The 22153-nt window shown below is 35.9% G+C and overlaps 1 protein-coding gene across 12 annotated transcripts in view; it reads right to left on the minus strand.

The window, feature by feature from the left end:
- The window catches only part of RYR3 (ryanodine receptor 3), an 833777-nt gene that overhangs the window by 87139 nt on the left and 724485 nt on the right, over positions 1 to 22153 (minus strand). For 9 of the 12 annotated variants that reach the window (XM_074235020.1, XM_074235023.1, XM_074235025.1 and 6 more), the window contains 7 exons: positions 20285 to 20455; positions 19617 to 19676; positions 10260 to 10391; positions 7360 to 7472; positions 5463 to 5562; positions 2687 to 2793; positions 2154 to 2205 (listed from right to left, as the gene is read on the minus strand). In XM_074235020.1, the coding sequence (XP_074091121.1) occupies positions 2154 to 2205; positions 2687 to 2793; positions 5463 to 5562; positions 7360 to 7472; positions 10260 to 10391; positions 19617 to 19676; positions 20285 to 20455 (735 nt within the window). Of the gene's footprint in view, positions 1 to 2153; positions 2206 to 2686; positions 2794 to 4377; positions 4475 to 5462; positions 5563 to 7359; positions 7473 to 10259; positions 10392 to 19616; positions 19677 to 20284; positions 20456 to 22153 lie in introns of all 12 variants that reach the window. The other 3 variants (XM_074235022.1, XM_074235021.1, XM_074235016.1) reach the window with 1 other exon arrangement.

A 22153-nucleotide genomic window follows, 5' to 3' on the forward strand; every position in this document is an offset into this window, starting at 1 on the left:
GCTCTCCTTCCTGTGTTCTGTTCTGTGGATGGCAATGGTGGGCTCCCAGACTGTGACCAGGGTCTGAATATGGACAAAGCACCTTGAAAGTCTCCCCCCCACCCCCTTACCTTCCATGGGCTGAGTACTCTGGTTGCAGCTGCCAGGTAGCTCACTGCTGGGCAGCTTTGTGCACCTGTTTTTGTTTCCTGAGATCTGGGCTGTGCTGAGGTCTCCAGCTCTGTTGGTGGACATGGCTCACACTGGCTCCCACTCACTCTGGCAGAGGTTTCCCCTGCTGATCTTTGAAGTTGTGCTTGTTCCCTGGGTTACCAGGTCAGGAGACTGCTTCTACTGCTGGGAGCTGGCTCTCCCTGTGACTCAGGTATCTAGGTGCCCAGAGTGTTGTTCAGGGAAGACTGGAGCTCCCTTGCTCCAGTACAATAATCCCGTGGAACAGAGTTTTCCCATGATTTTCCAGGCTACCTTGGGCTGCAGAATTGTCTCACTGTATCTTTCTGTGGGTTCTGTTTCTTGAAATTTTAGTTAGGGCCATAATTTTAAGGTTTTTGGAATATTTTTGAGAGAGTTCCTAGGAAAGGCTGTTCTCATGCTGCCATCTTGGCTCCACCCCTCACCCATCTTACAATTTTATAAAAGCAAGTGGCATGAAAAAGAGATTCACAGTTTCATATATTGTATTCTCTATTTAGGAATTCCCCTTTTTTGGGGGGGGTGTTTATCAAGAAATGTCCAGAATGAAGAAAGTTATTGAGCCACTGTAATCTGCTTTGGTTACCTCTTTCTGGAATACTGTGTACATTTGAGGAAGGATATTGATAGATGGAATATTTCAAGCCATGGTGACTATGACAATGAAGGGATATGAAACAATATTATGGTTGCATCAATAAGAGAAGCTGGGGATATCCTAAAGAAGATCTGGCAGAAGGGTATAGCTTTAGAGAGAGTATTAGATAGATCTCTATTCAAGAACTTGCAAGAGGTATTGTCAATGGAGTTGTGAACTAATCCAACCATTCTGAAGAGCAATTTGGAAGTATGTCAAAAGGGCAATAAAACTGTGCATACCCTTTGATCTAGCAGTACATTCCAAAGAAATTATAAAAAAGAGAAAAAGATCAAAATATGCAAAAAATATTATAGCAGCTCTTTCTGTAGTGGGAAAAAAACTTGGAAATTGAGAGAATGTCCATCAATTGGGGAATGGCTGAACAAGTTATGGTATATAAATGTTATAGAGTACTATTGTTCTGTAAGAAATCATGAATGGTAAGACTTTAGAAAAGCCTGGAAAGATTTGCATGAATTGATTTTGGGTGAAGTGAGCAGAACAAGAGAACACTGTACATATTAATAACATTATTCTGAGATGATCAACTATGATGGATGCAGCTCCTTTAAACAGCTCAATGACCAAAGACAACCCTAAGACACCTGTTATGGAAAATGACATCCATAACCAGATAACAAATTTAAAAAACTACTATGGAGTCTTATTGAAGAGCAAAGCATATTTCATCCACTTTTTTAAAAAGTTTCTTTTATGAGTTTTCTTTCTGTCTCATTTTTCCCTTTAGTTCTAATTTCTCTTTCACAACATGACTAATATGGAAATATGTTAAACACAATTGTACATATACAATTTTTGCCAGATTGTCTGTTGCCATGGGGAAGGGGGGGAAAAGAGAGGGTGGTAGAAAAATGTGGCACTCATAATCTTGAGAAGGGATGAATGTTGAAAATTACCTTTAACTTGAAAAAATAAAATTAAAAAAGAATTTGCATAAGGAAGACAAATTTTGTCTGCTTTTGTTGGATCCATAGTGCTAACTGGGAGCAATGGGGTGGGAACTGCAAGAGACAAATTTTTTATTGATGTCAGGAAAAAGCTTCATTAAAATTTTGAGTTATCCAGAAAGTAGAATAGGCATCCCAAGGAAAGAGTAAATACCACTTCTCTCAGGATCTTCAAATGGTGATTGAATGACCATTTGACTAAAAAGGCTGCAGATGGAAATCCTGAAACAGATGACTACTGAAGTTCACTTTAATTCTGAAATTCTTTGGGAAAAAAATTCAAGTATACTAAAAAATTCCAAAAGAAAATATGAGGGATTAAGGGTTTAAAAATAAGAAAATTGATAACCTACCTTGGCCATCATGCCTGAATAGGCAGTATAAAGAGGATCATCTTCCAGATGACTAGAAAAGAGGAAAAAAATCATTAGATAAGACTAATGCCTTGGATATTTCAGTATTAGATTATTGCTGGTCTATTGTCCAGTCATCCCTATGGAATGATTGTCTCATATGTATTACCAAATCACTAAGAAATGCCTTTAGGAATTATAGAAAGTATCTTGTTGAGATATGAGATCAGGGATGGCCTGGAGATGATATAGTGATAATAACTGACAGATTTGATGTGATTTTCAAAATCAATTTGTTCCTGCTCAGGAAGACCCTTATCAACATGGAGAGGCCTCTAAGACCTTTTCTTCAATATGAAAGGACAGCAGGAAAGGGATGCTTTGAGCAGAATGCTTCCTTTATACCCACCACTGTTTGCAGAAAGTAAAACTTGGGATGTTCTGGCTCAAGTGACTACTGTTCCAGATCCAGAGAGAAGTTGAAAGTTATGGAGCTGGGAGAAAAGATATGGAAAGAATGGGATAGTACTGACCTTTTCTCTGTGAGAGCATAACGACTAAAATGAAGAATGATCTGATGGAGTGGGTCTGGCTGCTTTTCAGCTTCTTCTTCTTCCTCCTCCTCTACCTTTGGAGGTTTCTAATTAACACAGTCAGGATTTAGGGAAATATGTTAGCACAAGGCCATAGTTCCCTCCCCTCCCCATTACACATGCATTTGGAAAGACACAGAAGCACAAGACACAAAGCAAATTATACAGAAAGCATAAAAAAACCTGTTATAACATTTATTTCTTTCAAACTGGAATCTCTTGGGATGCAAGATTTGGGAAATATTTTAAAGCCCTCAACAGAAATGTTTTAATTTTCAGGTTAAAAAGAAATTAATTATAAAGAAAAGCAGAGAAGAGAAAAGAAAGCTCAACAAAGGTAAAATGCTACAGACCCTATTTAGCAGAAACCCCTTGCAGGTTTTGGCACCAGACTCCAAGATGGGCCCCATTGGAATTCAGCTGAGGGACAGAACCCCATTGGCCAATGTCAGAGGATAATTCCCTTGGAGAGCTAGGCTAGGGATTAGGTGGGGAAGTGATAAACCAAATGAGCCATTTGGATGCAAAATACTGATCTTGGTTCAGCCCCAAAAATTCATATTTTCTAACTCTTTTCTTTCAGACACCTGATGTTCTCCTGGCATGCTACTTTGGAATTGTAAACCTGGTAGTTTATCCTCAAACTCAAACCAGGCTTCTATTTTCTTTTTGAAAGAGAATACAGGTGCTGTTACCTAACAGAAAGTGATTCTGTATTAGGCCCCAGAAGAAATCAGTTGAAAGCACCAGCAGAAGGGGCAACAATCAATTAATCAGCATTTTATTGAGGATTTATTATTGTCCATGTGCTATCATGAATGATTCAGAAAAAAGGGAAGGGGAGCAATTTTTTTTAATTTCCAATTTCACACTAAAGAAAGAATGTGGAAAAGTTAAACAATTACCTTTTTCAGAGAGGAGGAAGTAGAAAAGGAGAAGAGAAAATGGTGAAAAATGAAGACAGAGGAAGAAAAAAGAATGGTGAAAAAGACTGAATAAGAAAGTGAAAAATAGAAAAAGATGGAGTATAGGGGTAGAATTGGAAAAAGAATTCCAAAAGAAAGACATACAAAATATTGTCTTCTCCTCCCTCCTCACTAACATACACACATTTATATACAAGAAGGAATGTGAGTGAGGGGACAGAGAGAAAGGATGATGATATAGACATATCAACATAATAAAAGGAGAGTTGTTTTTTTCTGAAACAGTATTAAGATTCTCAGGGTCTGACAAAGAGGTTTATTTTGCTTCACGATGGTCATAAATGGCATCAGAGAAGTCTTTTATGAAGGGGACACCTCAAACATTCCCTCCAAAAGCTCAGTCATGAAAATGAGAATAGATTTAATATTCTGGGAAGGCAAGCTAGAGAAACATTTATAACAGAAGATTGAGGGTTATTTGGGAAGAGGCTGATATCTTATTGTCAAAGGTGTTCAAAATTTCTTGATTTAGTATGAAATTCCCATGATACACTGATAACAGGGTTATTATGTTCCTGTTACATAATTAATATACCATCTGTGCACTTGAGAAATATTATTCAAGTTCTATAATGCACACACATACAGATATGAAAATTATATTCACTCACATTGATATCTGCTCCTAGTTTAGTCAATACTTACAGCCAAATCCTGTACTAGTTTTTCTTCAAAGGAATACTCCTCTGTTTCTATCCAAAATCTCTGATAACCATGGAGGAAGAGGTTAATAGAGCGGTGCCTGAGCGAAGGGGTGAAAGTAAGATCAAGAGGGGTAAATGGAACACTATATTATAGCTTTGCTGGTTAATGGTTAGTAAGCAGGCTGTGTTTTGTACAATTCTGATCTTCTGATTGGTCAGAAGGAGAAACAGTAAATATACACTAATCTAGTAGAGCCAAGTTTCCTCTAAGTTCTCAATTCTCTTTCTCTAATCTCTTGATTTATTGCAACTATTTTACCCTTATTCCTCATCTCTTTCAGTGCCCAGCATGATACCTCAGTGCTGTAACCTAATAATGGGTAGCTGCCACTTGGGCATATCTTGAGACATTCATCCAATATGACAAATGGATTCAAGTTGAGCCTGGTTATCTTAGCAACCCATTTTAAATTATTCTTATGGCACATGGCTGACAAGGAGAAGGATCAGAAAGGCTGTTTCGTGTTTTTTCCCTCTTAGATACTCACAGATGATAACTACTGGATATAATATTTTCAGATGGGCCTTTTTGTACCTTAGTTTCCCTCCCCAAAACAAAATTTAGACAAGGTTTTTGAATTTCATAATTATTAGCCTATTTTTGAATGCTTCATGAATTGCAATTACAAAAAGATTTACACTGATCCATTCATTACTCTGCATGAAAAAAATTAAGTTCCTTTCTGACAGCTAATCACAAGTCATCTAGAATAAGAACATCCTAATAGTTGCTCCTTCTGACATTCCTTGAGAGAATAAGAACTATTAAATAGCAATATATGAAAAGGTTGATGGAAGTGAATTGGGGAACAAAGGAGAAGAAAGAGTAGAATGGGGAAACACAACAACAAGATTTAATTTGTATTTTCTAGTTGGTCCAGTCTCTCAGCACCTTATTTTCCAGACTGACCAATCAGAATTTTTCCATAAATTGTACAAATTTGTATTTCATGATAACATGAAATCATGATCGGGAAAGGAAGAGTGTGCACAAAACTGGGCAGATCTCTCCACAGGTTACATTACCGTTAACATGAGTATAAGCCTGTCATACTGAGTTTTTTCATAAACATTTTCCAGCCAAACCCGTTGGAAGGTGCTCAGGAAGAAATTATTAATTTTGTGTCTGGGGAAAAGGATATAAGGTTTTCACTTGAGAACTAAAATCAGAGAAATAATTTCCAAACAACAAATTTCATCTCTTCAAGTCTTTTGCTTTTGAAGATGCCCAAAAGCTCAACATTGAGAAAAATTAGTAACAGGGTATTTTTCCCAATCCTAACTAATTGGATGATTCTTTGCTATCAGGATAGATATCCATCTTACAAATATCCCAACCCTATATGTACGGATAAATAACTAGGGGGTGAAAGAAAATTAAGAGGCATCCATCTGACATACAATTCAATCATTGGCATCATAATAAAATTTTAAAGGTATATGAGATTAATATTACCAAAATGTGAGTACTATACCAACAAAAATGAATTGAAAGAAATTAATAGCTTTAGAGAGATTGTGTGAATTTTGTTGGGCTGATTCAGCCTTTGAATTTATTTTAAAGATCATTTTTTGATGCCATGAGAAAGCTTGTGATCAAGGCCAAATGGGGATCTCCAAGAAGTCATTAGTAAGACCGATGGATCTCACATATAAAGGTAAATTATTTTCTTCTGACATATTATCATTTCTAAGAAGTTCCATCACTTAGGCTTTTCATGTTTGACTATAAATACTTTTTTTTTTCTACCAGAGTCTCAGTGTCCTTAATATACACATTGGTTGTCCTGTGTCCAATCTTAGTCAGGAATGCTGTTTGGTTTTACAGTTTCATTCATCTCCAGAGATCCAAGCTGATTTTCTTGGAAGTTCTAGAAAAATAAAAATACTTCGCAGAGGCCATAATTCTTGGGTGCTGTTCAGTCCAAAAATCCACTAAGTCAAAGGAAAATCTCAACTTGTCAAGCAGTTCATTCTCTACAGAAGAATCTGTGACCAGTATTACATTGTACTGAAGAAAAATAAAAGCTGAGAATTCTTTTAAGAATAATAGTATGATAAAAGCAAAACTCTAAACAAAGAAATTATTCTTTGTAGTCTAAAATATAATTAATTGGTTATTATTACTAGCACTTCCCCAGATAAGAAATCTGGTAAAGTCAATATTTCATCCACTGTTTCATTTTAGTCAGAATCTAGGTCTTCATTATAGAATTCATCTGAAGATGGAGTGCTTAGCTTCCTGGCAAATTAACTTCAACAATAAAATGAGAAAGGGTCAGTTCAGTTCCACATTACTTCCTTTAGGGACAAAAGCCAGCTAAAGACATTCCAGAAAACTGCACTCTTGTCTTTTTTTTTTTGGTCATTTCTGGGTTGAGGGTGGGGGAAATGAAATATTTAGGAAAAACACTTTTCTCTCTCACTGGCCCCTCAAGATATCTTTAGATATAAGATGTTAAAAATAAGCTGCATGTGTTGGGCCAAACTAAAAATTACATGCATTGTACTAAAACGTTTCTCCTTTGAAGGAAATATTGTAACTTACACACTTTAGAAGCAGCATTTCCATTATGCTGGAAAATGCTCCTCTGCCCCCCAAACCCCCAATATTCTCCCCAAGACTTGCACTTAGGCAGAGAGAGTTCTATCTGGTCTTTACAGGAGGGATTTCACAGAAAGAACCAAATGAGATAGAGGAAGATTAAGGAGTATTATAATTTTTATGTATTTTTGATTGTATGAATCTAGTAAAATATATCTTTATGTGGGTAGACCACAATCGTTTGATAGGGCATGTACTCTTAGTATTAGTTAGCTCTTTCCATAAGAAGGAAAAAAATTAAGATGTGGAAGAGGACTCGAATTCTTATTATTCACTCATGTGGCAGAAAAAACAAAAATAAAAAATCAAGGTACATACCTGGGGAGATTATACAAGGGAGCCATCCTAAAGCAGGCTACTACTGCCCTTTTACGTTGCTTGGATAAGAGTTTGTGCCAGACAGCCTTCTTGGATCTAAGTGGTTGCTCCACCTAAGGAGAAATTATCTATAGTGGGTTCATGTCAACTAGAGAGTATAATGAATAGAATGCTGCACATGTTTATGATTTGCTACTACTAGCTATGTGATCCTAGGTAGATCATGGTCTATGGGTTGCAGGATCTTGGTCTATAAAGTTAATAACTGGACTAGATATGTTAAGATCTCTTTAAAAAGAAACAAATTTAAAATTGAGACTTTAAAACTTTTATGAATTTTAGTTTATCAATTATGGTCACAAAATATTCAGAGACTTATATTCAAACTTTTGAAATTTTACCCCATTCTTCAAAGTTCAGACTAAATTCTCCCTCCTTTACAAAATTTTTATTTATTTCTCCCCTAGTTAAAAATAATTTCTCCTTCCTTTGATTTTTTTGTATAGTTCCATACTAACTCCCAACCAGTCATTCTTTCTCATTCATCTTCAGTGTTTTCTTTTCTACTGTTTCCTTCCTTGCTATCTAGAAGTATTCTCAGATCTATTCGTGTTTTTCTTTAAAAAAAAAAACCCTGCATTTGTTATTCTTAGCAGCCTCTTCTTTTTTTTAAAAGAATTTTTTTGGGTTGTCTTAAATTTAATATTAATATATTTTTAATTTTTTAAGGCAATGGGGTTAGGTGACTTGCCCAAGGTCACGCAGCTAGGCAATTGTTAAGTGTCTGAGGTCGTATTTGAACTCAGGTACTCCTGGCTCCAGGGCTGGTGCTCTATCTACTGCTCCACCTACCTGTAGTGGCAAAGAATTGGAAATTGAGGGGATGCCCATCAATTAGGGAATGGCTAAACAAATTGTCATACCTACCTACCTACCTACATACATACATACATATAAATATATATATATATATGTATATACATATATATATATTATAAATGTGATAGGACACTTGGTTCTATAAGAAATCATAAGGGACAGGATTTCAAAAAAGCCTGGAAAGATCTATATAAATTGATACTGAGTGAAAGGAGAAGAACCAGATGAACATCATACACACTAACAACAATATGGGGAGATGATCAACCATGATGGACTTAATGTGTTCATTTCAACAGTAAAATAATCAAAGACAATTTTAAAAGACTTGTGATGGAAAATACCATCCCTAACTAGAGAAGGAGACATGAAGTTTAAATGAACCAAAGCTTATATTTTCAATTTTTAAAAGTTGTTTTATGTAATATGTAGTTTTTTTCCTTTCTAAAGTATTTTTTCTCCTGTTTGGATCTGATTCTTCTCTCAACGTGTTCACTCTCGATCTATGTTTAGCATGGCTATAAATATAGAGCTCATATCAGATTACTTTCTGTCAGGGGGAGAGGGAAGAGAGGGAGAAAAACTGTTTAAACTCAAAACTTTGCAAAAAAAAAAGATAGGCAAAACTACCATTCCATATAGTTGGAAAAACAAATAAATAAAACATTTAAAAACCCCAACACCCCCCCCACCTTCATTTGACTTTGTCATTCTCTCAAGTCATCCTATATTTCTCCTCCTATTCATTGTCAAACTTTCATAAAAAAGTAGCCCACACTTTCTGTTTCCTCTTCATTAACACTCACTTATTTCCTCTATTCCAGCTTCTAACACTTAACTATTTCTGCTTTCTCTAAGATTGCCAATAATTTCAAAAGTTAAATTTAATTTAGCCTTTTCTTATTCCGCTCCTTTTTCATCTTTTTAGACTTCTGATACCCCTTTCCAACTGGACAATTTCTCATTCTTTAGCGTTTGTGAATAATTCTAAACTTTTCTGATTATTTTCTTGCTTGCTAGATTATTCATTCCTGGTATCTGATGTTATATCATTATCTGTCTTCTGTCCTCTTATGATAGATTATGCTGAGGGCTCTATGTGAAGCTCTCTTTACTCTCTTTCTTCTTGATTTCATTTGCATTCTTAGGTTCAAACATTTATCTCTACACAGATGACTCCTAAATTGTTTTAGCTCTAACCTTGCTCTTCTGAACTGAATATATCTTCCTGGAAGTACTATAGACAGCTCAAACTCAATATATTTAAAATGGAAATTATTATCTTCCCTCCTAAATCTGTTCTACCTCCACACAGAAATATTATCCTAATCATTCAAGTTCATAATTTCAAAGTCAACCTTAAGTCTTCTCTGTTTTGCCCCATTAACCTCATATACAATTAGTTGCCTGAGCCTGTCAATATCATCTCCAAAATATCTCTGACATCTACCCCCTTTTTTTCTACTAATATCACTGTAGCTCAAGTCCTCATCACCTCTCTCCTGAACTACCAGAATAATTTTGGACATCTCAGTGGGAATAAAGCATTTAGAAGAATAGAAGGAGCACTAAATTCTAAGGCAAGTTAGGTTCAAATCCTGGCTCTGCTACTTACTATTTCATCAGTTAATCTGTCTAGATCTCAGTTTTGTCATATATAAAATAGTAGGTTTTTTTTTTTTAGGTTTTTGCAAGGCAAATGGGGTTAAGTGGCTTGCCTAAGGCCACACAGCTAGGTAATTATTAAGTGTCTGAGACCCAATTTGAACCCAGGTACTCCTGACTCCAGGGCAGGTGTTTTATCCACTACACCACCTAGCCGCCCCAGTAGTAGGTTTTAATTGATGATCATTCCATTTCATTACTAAATCTTCTGATTATTTTGGGCAATAAGTGAATTTTATTTCTCTGTGTCTTTTTTCATGGCACAAGAGTGGAAATAATAGAGATGAAGGAGAGTTTCCCTTCCCCCCAGTGTATATATGATTCCTTGACTATATAGATTTAGAGATATTCCTTACCTGCTCTAAGTGGAAAACAGCTGCTGAGATCCTTTGTACTCGCTCCACTGTCTTTTCTGGATTAAAGGGTTCCTCATTCTTTAGAACATCCTTGTATAGGTTAAGTTGCCACTTTACAGCTGGATCATCAGACTGAAAACCAATGCATATTCCAAGAGGTGACCAACCATGTTTACTCTTGTCATTGGATTTGTAAAGAGAAACAAATGATACTAGATTCCCAAGAGAAAAAAAGAGTAATAAAATGATTTTCTTCTCTGATCTGCAGAAAACTAATTTGGGAGGTCATACCATTTCAGTGTTTAAAGAGACAAGAATTTTTTTTTTCTCTCATCTTTCCTGACACATTCCTGATCTATTTCCATGAATAAATGAAGGCATACTGAGTCTGTTTCTATTGACTGACAGGTTGAACTAGAACTAAAAGCTAATGCAAAATTAGAAACAATCTCAACTGTTACGGAGAGAGGAGGAACTTGCACAACAATTTGCATCAAATGGAGAGTAGGGGAAATTGTACAATTATTTGCATCAAATATGTGATGTGTCCCAAGTGGAGACTGATATCCCTCCTAGAGGATAAGACAGAAGAATGCTCCTCCATACTCTAACCTGGGTCATCAAACTGAAATCTGTAGGTTATTAGAGAGGATGAAGGGTTCCTAAAGAAAACAGAACAAATGTTTCCATGGGAAAAATGGGTTTTGAGGTGGTAAAAGAGGGAAGATTTGATCAGCTAGGTTGTAGGAAAATGGAAGAGTGCTAAATAGAAGAGAAAGAGAAGGAAAATGGAACCTGAACAATTAGAATTAAAAAAAAAACAGTTCTGGGGGTGGCTAGGTGGCATAGTGGATAGAGCACCGGCCCTGGAATCAGGAGTACCTGAGTTCAAATCCGGCCTCAGACACTTAATAATTACCTAGCTGTGCAGCCTTGGCCAAGCCACTTTAATCCCATTGCCTTGCGAAAACCTAAAAAAAATCAGTTCTGAGACTTTGTAAAGAGGAAAGCAATAAATGCTCTAAGAAAGAAAAAACTGTTCATTTGTCCTAAGAATGTTATAATAGAGTCATAGAATGGGTGAGAGATCATGCACTTTGGGTCCTGAGGGCTTAGCACTTTGGACACAGAGTAGGAATTTAGTAAATATTTATTGACTCTGAATTCAAGAGTCAAAGGATGCAGAAGAAAAAAATTCATTTGGGAAGTGAATAAATGACTACGAAGCTGACATGTAAAAAAAGGATTTGAATTCTTAGATTATGGTGTACAATACAGAGTTAGAACATTTTGGAAAAGAAATGTGATCTTGTGAAGTTTGGCAAGAATATATTTTCCAAATTTAATAAAAAGGACTTTGATATTTGTCTTTCATTCTTGAAGGAGACAATGATGTCAGGGAAGTAACAAGCACATGAATTGGATTTAAGTGAAGGGGATGCTGTAGTTAGTCACCAGCCTCACTTTCTCCTCCAGAACCATCTGAATCCAGTGGCCAGATTTGAATCAGGACAACTGGAGACGTCCCTGGATGTGAGGCAATCAGGGTTAAGTTGCATTCTCAAGGTCATACAACTAGTTAGTATCAAGTGTTTGAGGCTGGATTCAAACTCCTGTCCTCTTGACTCCAAGGTCAGTGCTCTATCAACTGTGTCTCCTAGATAGCCTAAAAAAAAGGACTTTAGAGTAAAAATGATTGGAGAGTGGGAAGAAAGCTATGTATATCCCTCAATTTAGATATATACAGAATATCCACAAAGAATAATAGTAATTGGATATCTATAAACTCATAGAAGCTAAAATTCGAGAATAAAGTCAGTAGTTAATTTAAGCTCATAGCCTCAAGTATCTATAGATAAGTGCTCAAAGTTTAGTAAACAAGGGGAAACTAGAGATTCTAAAACAATGGGGCAAATGATACTCAAAGTATCATTGATGCTCTTTGTGTCAAGATGGCAGAGAGAAGACAGGCTCCTGGTTCCTCCTCAAATATAACATGAAAGAAACCTCTTAACAGAAATTTGATCAACAGAACCCAGAAAAAGAAGTTAGTAGAGGAACAAGTACCAACAAGGTCAAGGGATGGTGGGTGAACTGGGAGTGGAGACCAGAGGGTCAGCATAGGGACAGTGGGGGGGGGAAGTCAGAGTATAGGCCTTAGCTGCAGAGGCTTTGGTGAGTGGTGGGTCTGAGGACCAACTTCAACCATGGAATTATTGGGGGGGCGGAGCTCTGGTGACAGAAGGGTGAGTTCCAACACAGAGTTTCAGAGCACTCCTGGAAAATAGCCAGCTGGGCATGGGACCTGAGCTCCATACTTTTTGCAGAGCATTCTTACAAATGCAAATCCCCCCCCCCCCCCCAGGCTCAGATGTGGCAACAGAGTTCACTCAGCTGAAAGGGAGATAAACTCCCTCCCCCAGGGCCCAGCCTATTGTTCAAGGTCAACTCAGATCCTGCTGCTGAGGGCCTCAAATACTCCAAAGAAAGCAACCAGCTCCCCCTACTGACCGACCCTTGAAATTACTAAGCCAAGGGAACAAAGCCTATAGGGTTTTCAAAAGCAAAGCCTGAGAGCCAGTCCCTCCCCCAGTACAAGATCCTAGGAAAATGAAGATTGGCCATTGAAAAGGGGGGGGTGTCTATGGAGAAATACTTAGAAGAAATAGATTCTAACCCTCTGAGGAGGGTATTCTCTGAGGAGAATACGAATTGGTCTCCAGCCCAGAAAGACTTCCTTGAAGAAATCAAAGAAAGAGTTTAAAAATAAATTGGAAAAATTGGGAAAAGAAACTCAAGAGAAAATTAACATGTTGCAAGAGAAAATTAACATTTTGCAACAAGAAAACAAAACTTTGGAAAATACAATTGGACAAATGCAAAAAGAAAATAATTCTCTCAAATCCTCAATTGGGCAAATGGAAAACTTCGAAAATAGAACTGACAATTAGAAAAGGAGATGCAAATGGTTAATGAAGAAAATTCTTCTCTTAAAAAAAGAATGGAATCTGTGTAAACTAATGACTTTATGAGACAAGATTCTGTTAAACAAAACCAAAAGAACAAAAAAAGAGAAGAAAATGTAAAGTACTCATCAGAGTACCTCATCAAGAATAGATCAAGAAGGGATAATCTGAGAATTATAGGTCTTCATGAAAATATTGAAGAGAAAAAAAAAACCTTGGACTTAATATTACAGGATTTAGTGATGGAAAATTGCCCTGATATCATGGAACCAGAGGGAAAAATAGTTATTGAAAGAATACATCAAACCCCTCCTGAAAGAGATCCTATAATGAAAACACCAAGGAATGTCATGGGCAAATTCCAGAACTATCAGATAAAAGAGAAAATCCTGCAAGCAGCCAGAACAAAACAGTTTAGATACCAAGGAGCCACAGGAATGATTACACAGGACCTGGCTTGCACCAACATTAAGGAATCAAAGGGACTGGAATGAGATATTCCAAAGAGAAAGGGAGCTTGGATGCAACCAAGTATCCACTATCTGGCAAAGCTGAGCTTTTTCTCCCAGGGTTAAATATGGACATTTAATGAAATGGGAGACTTCCAACTCTTCCTGATGAAAAGAACAGAGCTAAATAGAAAATGTGCAACATCAAACAGGAGGCTCAAGAGATACATGAAAAGGTTAAAAAAAATTGCTATCCAATAAGATGAAACTGGCTATATCCCCACCTGGGAAAAGGATTCACATAACTCTTGAGAATTGTCACTCCATTAGAGAGAATATACATAGCCAGAAATGATGGACACTCATGACTTTTGTTTTTGTGACTCAGATAGATGATTTAAAACCAAGGAAGGGGAAAGAAAAGGGAGGGGTTTGATAAAGGAGGGCAAACACACTGAAGATGGTGGTATTAAGAAACACAATACTGGGGAATATGGATAAAGGGAAAAGAGGGCAAAAATACAAACAGAGGGAAGATAGAATGGAGGGTCATAAAGAGTTAGTAATTATAGCTTTGAATGTGAATGGGATGAACTCTCCCTTAAAATGTAAGTGAATAGCAGAATGGATTAAAAAACAGAATCCTACAAAATGCTGCTTAAAGAAACTCATTTGAAGCAGAGGGACACATATAGAGTAAAGGTAAAAGGCTGGAGCAAAATATATTTTGCTTCAGCAGAAGTGAAAAAAAGCAGGGGTAGCAATCCTTATTTCAGAAAAAGCAGCTGCAAAAATAGATAGCATTAAAAGAGATAAGGAAGGAAACTATATTCTCCTAAAAGGCACCATAGACAATAAAGTAATTTCAATACTAAATATGCATGCATCTAATGGTATAGCATCCAAATTCTTAGAGGAGAAGTTGAAAAAACTACAGGAAGACATAGACAGCAAAACTTTACTAATGGGAGACCTCAACCTCCCACTCTCAGATTTAGATAAATCTAATCATAAAATAAACAAGAAGGAAGTGAAGGAGATAAATAGACCGTTAGAAAAACTAGATAAGATAGACTTCTGGAGGAAATTGAATGGGGATAGAAAGGAATATACTTTTTTTCTGCATTACATTGGCACTTACACAAAAATTGGCCATGTACTAGGGCATAAAAACCTAATGATCAATTGCAGAAAGGCAGAAATGTGGATACATATTTCTTAAATCACAATGCAATAAAAATCACATGCAATACTGGCCCAGGGAAATATAGCCCCAAAACTAATTGGAAACTAAATAACCCCATTTTAAAGAATGAGTGGATCAAACAACAAATTATGGAAATAATTGATTATTTTGTCCTAGATAATGATGATAATGAAACAACATACCCAAAACCTATGGGATACACTTAAGGTGGCAGTCAGGGGATATATTGTACCTTTAAATGCTTATATGAATAAATTAGTGAAAGAAGAAATCAATGAACTAAATATACAACTAAAAATTTAGAGAAAGAGCAAATTAAAAACTCCCCAGTTAAATATTAAATTAGAAATTCTAAAAATTAAAGGAGAAATTAAAACTGAAAGCAAGAATACTTTTGAACTAATAAGCAAAACCAAAAACTGGCTTTATGAAAAAACCCAATAATATTGATAAACCTCTGGTCAATTTGATTAAAAAAAGAAAGAAGAAAACCAAATTGCTAGTATCATAAATGAAAAAGGTGAACTCACTATCAATGAGGAGGAAATTAAAATAAAATTCGAAATTATTTTGCCCAACTCTATGCCAATAAACTTGAAAAGCTTAGTGAAACGGATAAATATTTACCAAAATATAAACTTCCCAGATTAAATGAAGAGGAAACTAAAACCCTAAATAACCCTATCTCAGAAAACGAAATTCAATAAGCCATTATTGAACTCCCGAAGAGAAAATCTCCTCAAATGAATTCTATCAAACATTTAAGGAACAATTGGTTCCAATTCTATATAAACTCTTTGGAAAAATAGGTGAAGATGGAACTCTGCCTAATTCTTTCTATGACACCAATATGGTGCTGATACCTAAACCAGGAAGAGTTAAAACAGAGAAAGAAAAGTACCGTTGTGACTCGGTAGAAAGAAACCAATAAAGATACTATGGCTCTCCAAAGAAATAAGTTATGGAACAGGACTGGGGGTGTAATATTGTATATCATAAAGGAATACTTAAGAGAAATTAAGGAACCAGAGATGGAGGAAAGCAAGATGGAGGTATTTGGAATAAGGTCAAGGAAAGGAAAAAAAATTGTCTTAGGAGTATATTACAGACCCCTTGAAAAAAGAGAATGAAAATAGATGAGAATTTGGGAAATATCACAAGGATGATGACACAGAGGCATGATATAGTGGGGATGAAGTTCTTCAATTCATTCTCTCTCTCTCTCTCTCTCTCTCTCTCTCTCTCTCTCTCTCTCTTTCTTTCTCTGTCTCTACCCCCAAAAAAACCCAAACCAGAACAGTTATTAATTTTTTGATTTATCTTGAATTTTATTTCATCCTTCAAAAACTAGAGGAAACAAAAAAGGGAAAATTCTATTCTAATCTGATTCTAATAAACAGATAGAACTGGTTATTGGTGTGGAAAGATCCTTGCAAAAAATGAATGCTCCAGCTCTGGGTTTTTGATAGAGAAGGAAAAGAAATGTGGGTAGAGAATGACATGTAATCTAGATTTTGGAAAGCAGAATTCAGAGTTTAGAGAAAAAATTGGAAGGTTACTATAGAGTTCTACTATAGTTACTATAGAGCTTCTGCTCAGAAGGGATAGGAAATGTCAATAACTGACATTCTGAAAACATAAAAAGAGTTAAACAATTTCAATGAGGAGGAAGATGGGAATTTGTGTGAATGTAAAAGTAGGGATATATAGGGAAATAATCAGTAAATTTAGATAAAAAATAGAAGCTAGAAGACCAAAATAAAGATTATGATAACATGGCATGATCCTATAAAAATATTATGAGTAATAATGAAACTCAATATGAGCTTAAGTTGGTAAGAGAAACAAAAGGACAAGAAAAATGTGGTGTTTCTTTTAAAAGCTATATTGGGAGAATAAGGAGAACTGAAGAAGGGATAAGAGCTGTTTGAGATGTCTGGAACATCAGTATCCAATAACAAAATAAAGGGAAAAACACAGGAGATGATGGTGGAAGGAAACAATCATTTATGTGGTATATATTGTGCTAAGCACATTACAAATGGTATCTCATTTATTTTTTTAATATTTAATGTCTACCCATTTTATATCCGTCAAATTGATTTTCGTACTGTAATGAAAGTCTTTATTTTATCCTTTAGAGTTTTGCTTTCTTGCTTTTAGTTCTTTGTTTTCTGACTCTGACACCCAGTTTATTAGCTATCACTCCCAGCTGAGTAACATGTACAAATTTCATGAACATACCATCTATTCCATTTTTCAAGTCATTGATTTAAAAAGTTAAATAGCAATTGGCCACCAGAGATTCCTGGGGAACTCCACTGGAAACTTCCCACCACATTGACAGTTGAGCCATTAACAACTATTATTTGAGTACAACATTCATCCACTCCTGAATTCATCTAATTGTCTAATCCATATTTCGAAATATTTTCCATAATAGCATAAGATACTTTGTCAGAAGCTTTGATAAAACCTAGGTAAGTCATATCCTCAGTATTCTTCTCATCTATTAGTTTAAGACTACTGGGCGGGGGGGGGGGGGAAGGAAATGCATTCAGTTTGATATACTCATTTCTTGAAGAAGCCATCCTGGTTCTTTGTAAACACTGTTTCTCTTTCTAGATCTTCTCCAATTCTTTTTTAAATAATTTCATCCTAGAATTTTCCCAGGAATAAGTCAAATTTACTGGCATATAGTTTACTTTCTTTTCCTTTAGACTGGTGGCTCAGCAATCACATTTACTATTGTTTTCAATGACATACCTAGGTATGTCATTCATTTGGGTTAAAATTACCTGATCCAAAGCAGCTAGGTATCTTCTTACTATTTTCTGTATATCTATTTATCTTGAGCTATAAACTCCCTGTTAAAGGAGATAATACTGGGGCAGCTAGGTAGCTTGATGGATAGAGTACAGGCCCTGGAGTCAGGGGAACCTGAGTTCAAATTTGACCTTAAACACTTAATGATTACCTAGCTTGTGATCTTGGGCAAGACACTTAATCCTACTGCCTTGAAAAAAAAAGTTCTAGATAATAGAATCTGAAGAAATAGGTGGAATTGGCAAAGAGCCCAATTTAAGCTCTATACTATGAAAAACTCCCAACAACATTTCAACTAAGAGAACAGTTCAAAAGAATAAAGGACTATTTGAAGAGGTGGTGGATTCCCCCTCTTTTGACATACTAAAGCAGAGACTGGACAATCATCTGTGGAGTATGTCAAAGGGAACTTTATGTAGTGGTTGGACTTATATGGCTGCTGAGATTCTTTCCAACTCTCAAATTCAGTGATACTTGATTGTGTGAATGTTAGAAAAAGAGCTTCTCTGTTCTATAAGCAATCAACTTATTCTGAATGTCAAGGATATTTTCTCTTCAACAACACTTTAAAAAAAAGGCATTTTCAATATTTTAATGAGAATGAGCAATAGGTTAACATAATGACCACATGGGAATATAATATTTACAAACCATATACTGTCACTTTTACCCTGAATTGAACTACATACAAAATTATAAATCAGTCTCTATTCTTTTTTTTTCTTCTTTTGGCCAGGCAATGGGTTAAGTGACTTGCCCAAGGTAGCACAGCTAGGTAATTATTTTAGGTTTGGTATTTTTTTTTTTTTTTGCAAGGCAAATGGTGTTAAGTGGCTTGCCCAAGGCCACACAGCTAGGTAATTATTAAGTGTCTGAGACGGGATCTGAACTCAGGTACTCCTGACTCCAGGGCTGGTGCTCTATCCACTACACCACCTAGCCACCCCTAAGCTAGGTATTTATTAAGTATCTGATTTCAGATTTGAATTCAGGTCCTTCTGACTCCTGGGCTGTTGTTCTGTTTACTGTACCACCTAGCTGCCTCCTAAGACTGGTTTTTAGAAGATAGTTAAAAATAAAGTTTATTAATATTTTCTGTTCTATCTTCTTTTTCTCCCCATTCTTCCAGGCTCATTTTTTACTTCTCTTCTTGGTATGGCTGAAGATTCTTAAGCTATTAATGCTTTCTTATTTTTCCCCTTCCTCTTCTCTGGAAAGGTGTTTTTTTCTTTTACTCTTGGAAGATATAGCCTGGAAAAACTCTCACAATATTTTCATTTATCTTTTGGACAATTACTTGCACCATTTCATATTTGAATACATTCAGTTTCAAAATCTCCTAGGAACAGATGATTGCTCTCAATTTATTTATTTTTATTTTTATTTTTTTTAGATTTTTGCAAGGCAAATGGGGTTAAGTGGCTTGCCCAAGGCCACACAGCTAGGCAATTACTAAGTGTCTGAGACCAGATTTGAACCCAGGTACTCCTGACTCCAAGGCTGGTGCTTTATCCACTACGCCATCTAGCCACCCCCACTACGCCACCTAGCCACCCCGATTTCTCTCAATTTAAAAAAAGATAATGTCTAACTAATGTTAGGAAATTTTCAAATTTAATCCACTGTATTTCAACTAATTTTTTTCATGTCTTATTTTTAGACTAGTCCCATTTTCACCTTGGTCTTTTTTCTATATATCCTGAAATGTTACTAAAATATCAATCAAATTATAGATTTATTGTAGAAAAACGAAGAAATAAGTTGTTAAAAATACAGTAAGAGAATTTGGTTAAACAAAAACTTGTTTTGTTTTGAGCATTTTAAAAAAAACTCTGAATCAACTCCAAGGGGAACAGTAAAATTCTTCAATAATCAACTTTTCTAACTTGGTGTTTCTTTGTGATATTACCTTTTCCTGCAAATGCAGGTTATTCCTCAGATGATCTTTGACTTCTTCATCTGTGTCCCTCTGTGAAAAGAAATTTTAGATTTTATTATTTGTGGTCTCAGCCACCTATTGAGGTATGGGAGATAAGTGAGAGATAAACTGGAATTGCTAGTACATTGTACAACTAAAGATGAAAAAAAAACCCAACCAAAAATGATGCACAGAAGTAAGAGATTTGTCTTGAAAAGAGACACTACATTCTGGAGTAGTTTTAATAACCAAGCCTTTTCTCTATCATATATCTTGATTTTTCCACTGGCAAAAATGGGGCATAAATGCAGTTATTGCCAAATTGCCTGTAATGAAAATTGAGAAGGATGATGTTTCAAAGACATTAATATTTTTGTTTTTAATTTTTTTTCAAGGCAATGCAATTAAATGACTTGCCAAAGGTCACACAGAGGCAGATAATTATTAAGAATCTGAGGTCATATCTGAACTCAGATCCTCCTGACTCCAGGACCAGTGCTCTATCCACTGTGCCCCCTTATGTTTTTGAAAACTATAGGTATCAGCATTATTACAATAGCATTAAAATTTAGGAAATATCTATAGAAGTGATCTATTTTAATTATCACTTCTAGCAGATTGGCTAGGTGCATTTCAAATAGCAGAGAATCACAACTTACGTAACTATATCTTATTTTTGCAAGAGAGATCAGCTCCTGATCACCTGGAGTACACATATTTAAGCCAATGGGCAGCATTTTCTTCAATGCAGCTACAATAAGAGATGTCTGAATAGAGTACAAATCACCCCTTCGTTTTGTCTTCTTCCGCTCTTGATCTTGTCCTCCAGACTACAAGTTGATGCCAAAAAAGAAAGAAGAAAAAAGAAAGAACAAAAGAGCAACTCAGTGATTTTTTTGAAGAGATTTACTTTCCCAACAAGTAGTCTGCTTCCTTGTGGCTAATGGCTTTTTGAGATTACAAATAGGGCCCATGAACATTTCAAAGGACAATAAAAATTGGTGGACTAAAGAAAGAAAATAATTTTGCTCATTATTAAGGACAATAAGAATATTATGAAGAATGGAAGTTTTAATTATACTAATTTAAGGCCTATTTTTTTATACATATACTTTTCACATACATTCTAAGAGCTTGTAAATCTTATATACTTCTGGATTAGATGGACAGTGAAAGTAGTTGGCAATATTTTAAAAATGATTTTGTTTCCTGATCAAAACTATGTTGGAAAGAAAGTGTTCTTTATACTTACAGAAAAAAAATTTAAAGGATTATTTCAATTCATTTAGCAAAACTGAAGATGTTCTGCATGGCTGGGGACTAGAGTGGCTATGGTCCAACTTAACTATCATTTCTGCACTAGGAAACCAGCCAATTTACCCATCCTCAAACTGAGGTAATGTGAAAACTCTCCCAGAAAAAATGAAAATTCTGGGTGGAATTCTTTAAAGGGGAGATGTTAATAGAGGGAAGAACCCCAAGTAAAAAGAAAAAAAAATTTTCTGCTTCTGCAATTTAAACTTTCATATGCAGTTCATTGAAAATGTATTGAAGTAATGGAGTTAAGATAGCCATCTAAAGTTCTGAGAGGCATGTAACTGGTAGTAAATCACATTCCCCTTGACCAATAGAAAACTTATTCTATGTGATATTGAATATAAGTCTCAAATGGGGCTCATTTTCCTCCTCAACTCTAGATGAGAAAATAAGGAGCTGAGGATAATCAGGATTCCAGGAAGAACAAAACCCTAGATGTGGATTTCTGTCTATCTGCCTGATTCAGGCAAAGGGACTGGTAGGTAGTAGGAAGGAAAGAGGAGAGGAAAGGGTAAAATGATTTAAGGAGAATAAGGGAAAAGAATTTATGTCCACCAAAGCTTTGCTTTCAGAAATGTCCATGGAAATGTTGAGGGCAATGAAATGATAATAGCATTGTGGTTTGCAATGAAACACCAACAAAGGTTGAAATACTGCTGTGTGGACTGCTGACAGACAAGATGGTTTACCCGGATTTTGTGGCACTGATATGTAACCTAAGTCTTAGGATAAGGTAGGCTTTTTGTTTTTAAATAGGAATTAGGCTTTATGAAGGTGCAAGTGGCCAGTAGTAGGTTTTGTGACTGATTTTATTCTTTCTTCCAACTTAGTTCAATTTAATTTTGGTAGAAGGTGCTACTCTTAGAAATGCAGATCTCTCTCTCTCTCTCTCTCTCTCTCTCTCTCTCTCTCTCTCTCTCTCTCTCTCTCTCTCTCTTTTAAAGTTTGCCATTCCCTCTCTATTAGGAAAGTTAGGCAATTCCCATTTTACCTGACACTGGGTAAACCCTCCCACTCCCAATCTCCCAATCTGTTGCATGATCTCTAATTGTTTGAGAACATAGGTCAGAGCATACATATTCTTGGGGCAACTGTTGTCTAATAAAATAGGACACTGAAGTTGCAAGAAGTGCCCTCTGTGATCTGATGCACAAAAAAGTGGTTGCATGTATCATCAGGAAATCAATGAGTTCTGAGTGGTCACATCCGGC

Source organism: Macrotis lagotis, chromosome 4, assembly GCF_037893015.1.
Source record: "Macrotis lagotis isolate mMagLag1 chromosome 4, bilby.v1.9.chrom.fasta, whole genome shotgun sequence".
NCBI lineage: Eukaryota > Metazoa > Chordata > Mammalia > Peramelemorphia > Peramelidae > Macrotis > Macrotis lagotis.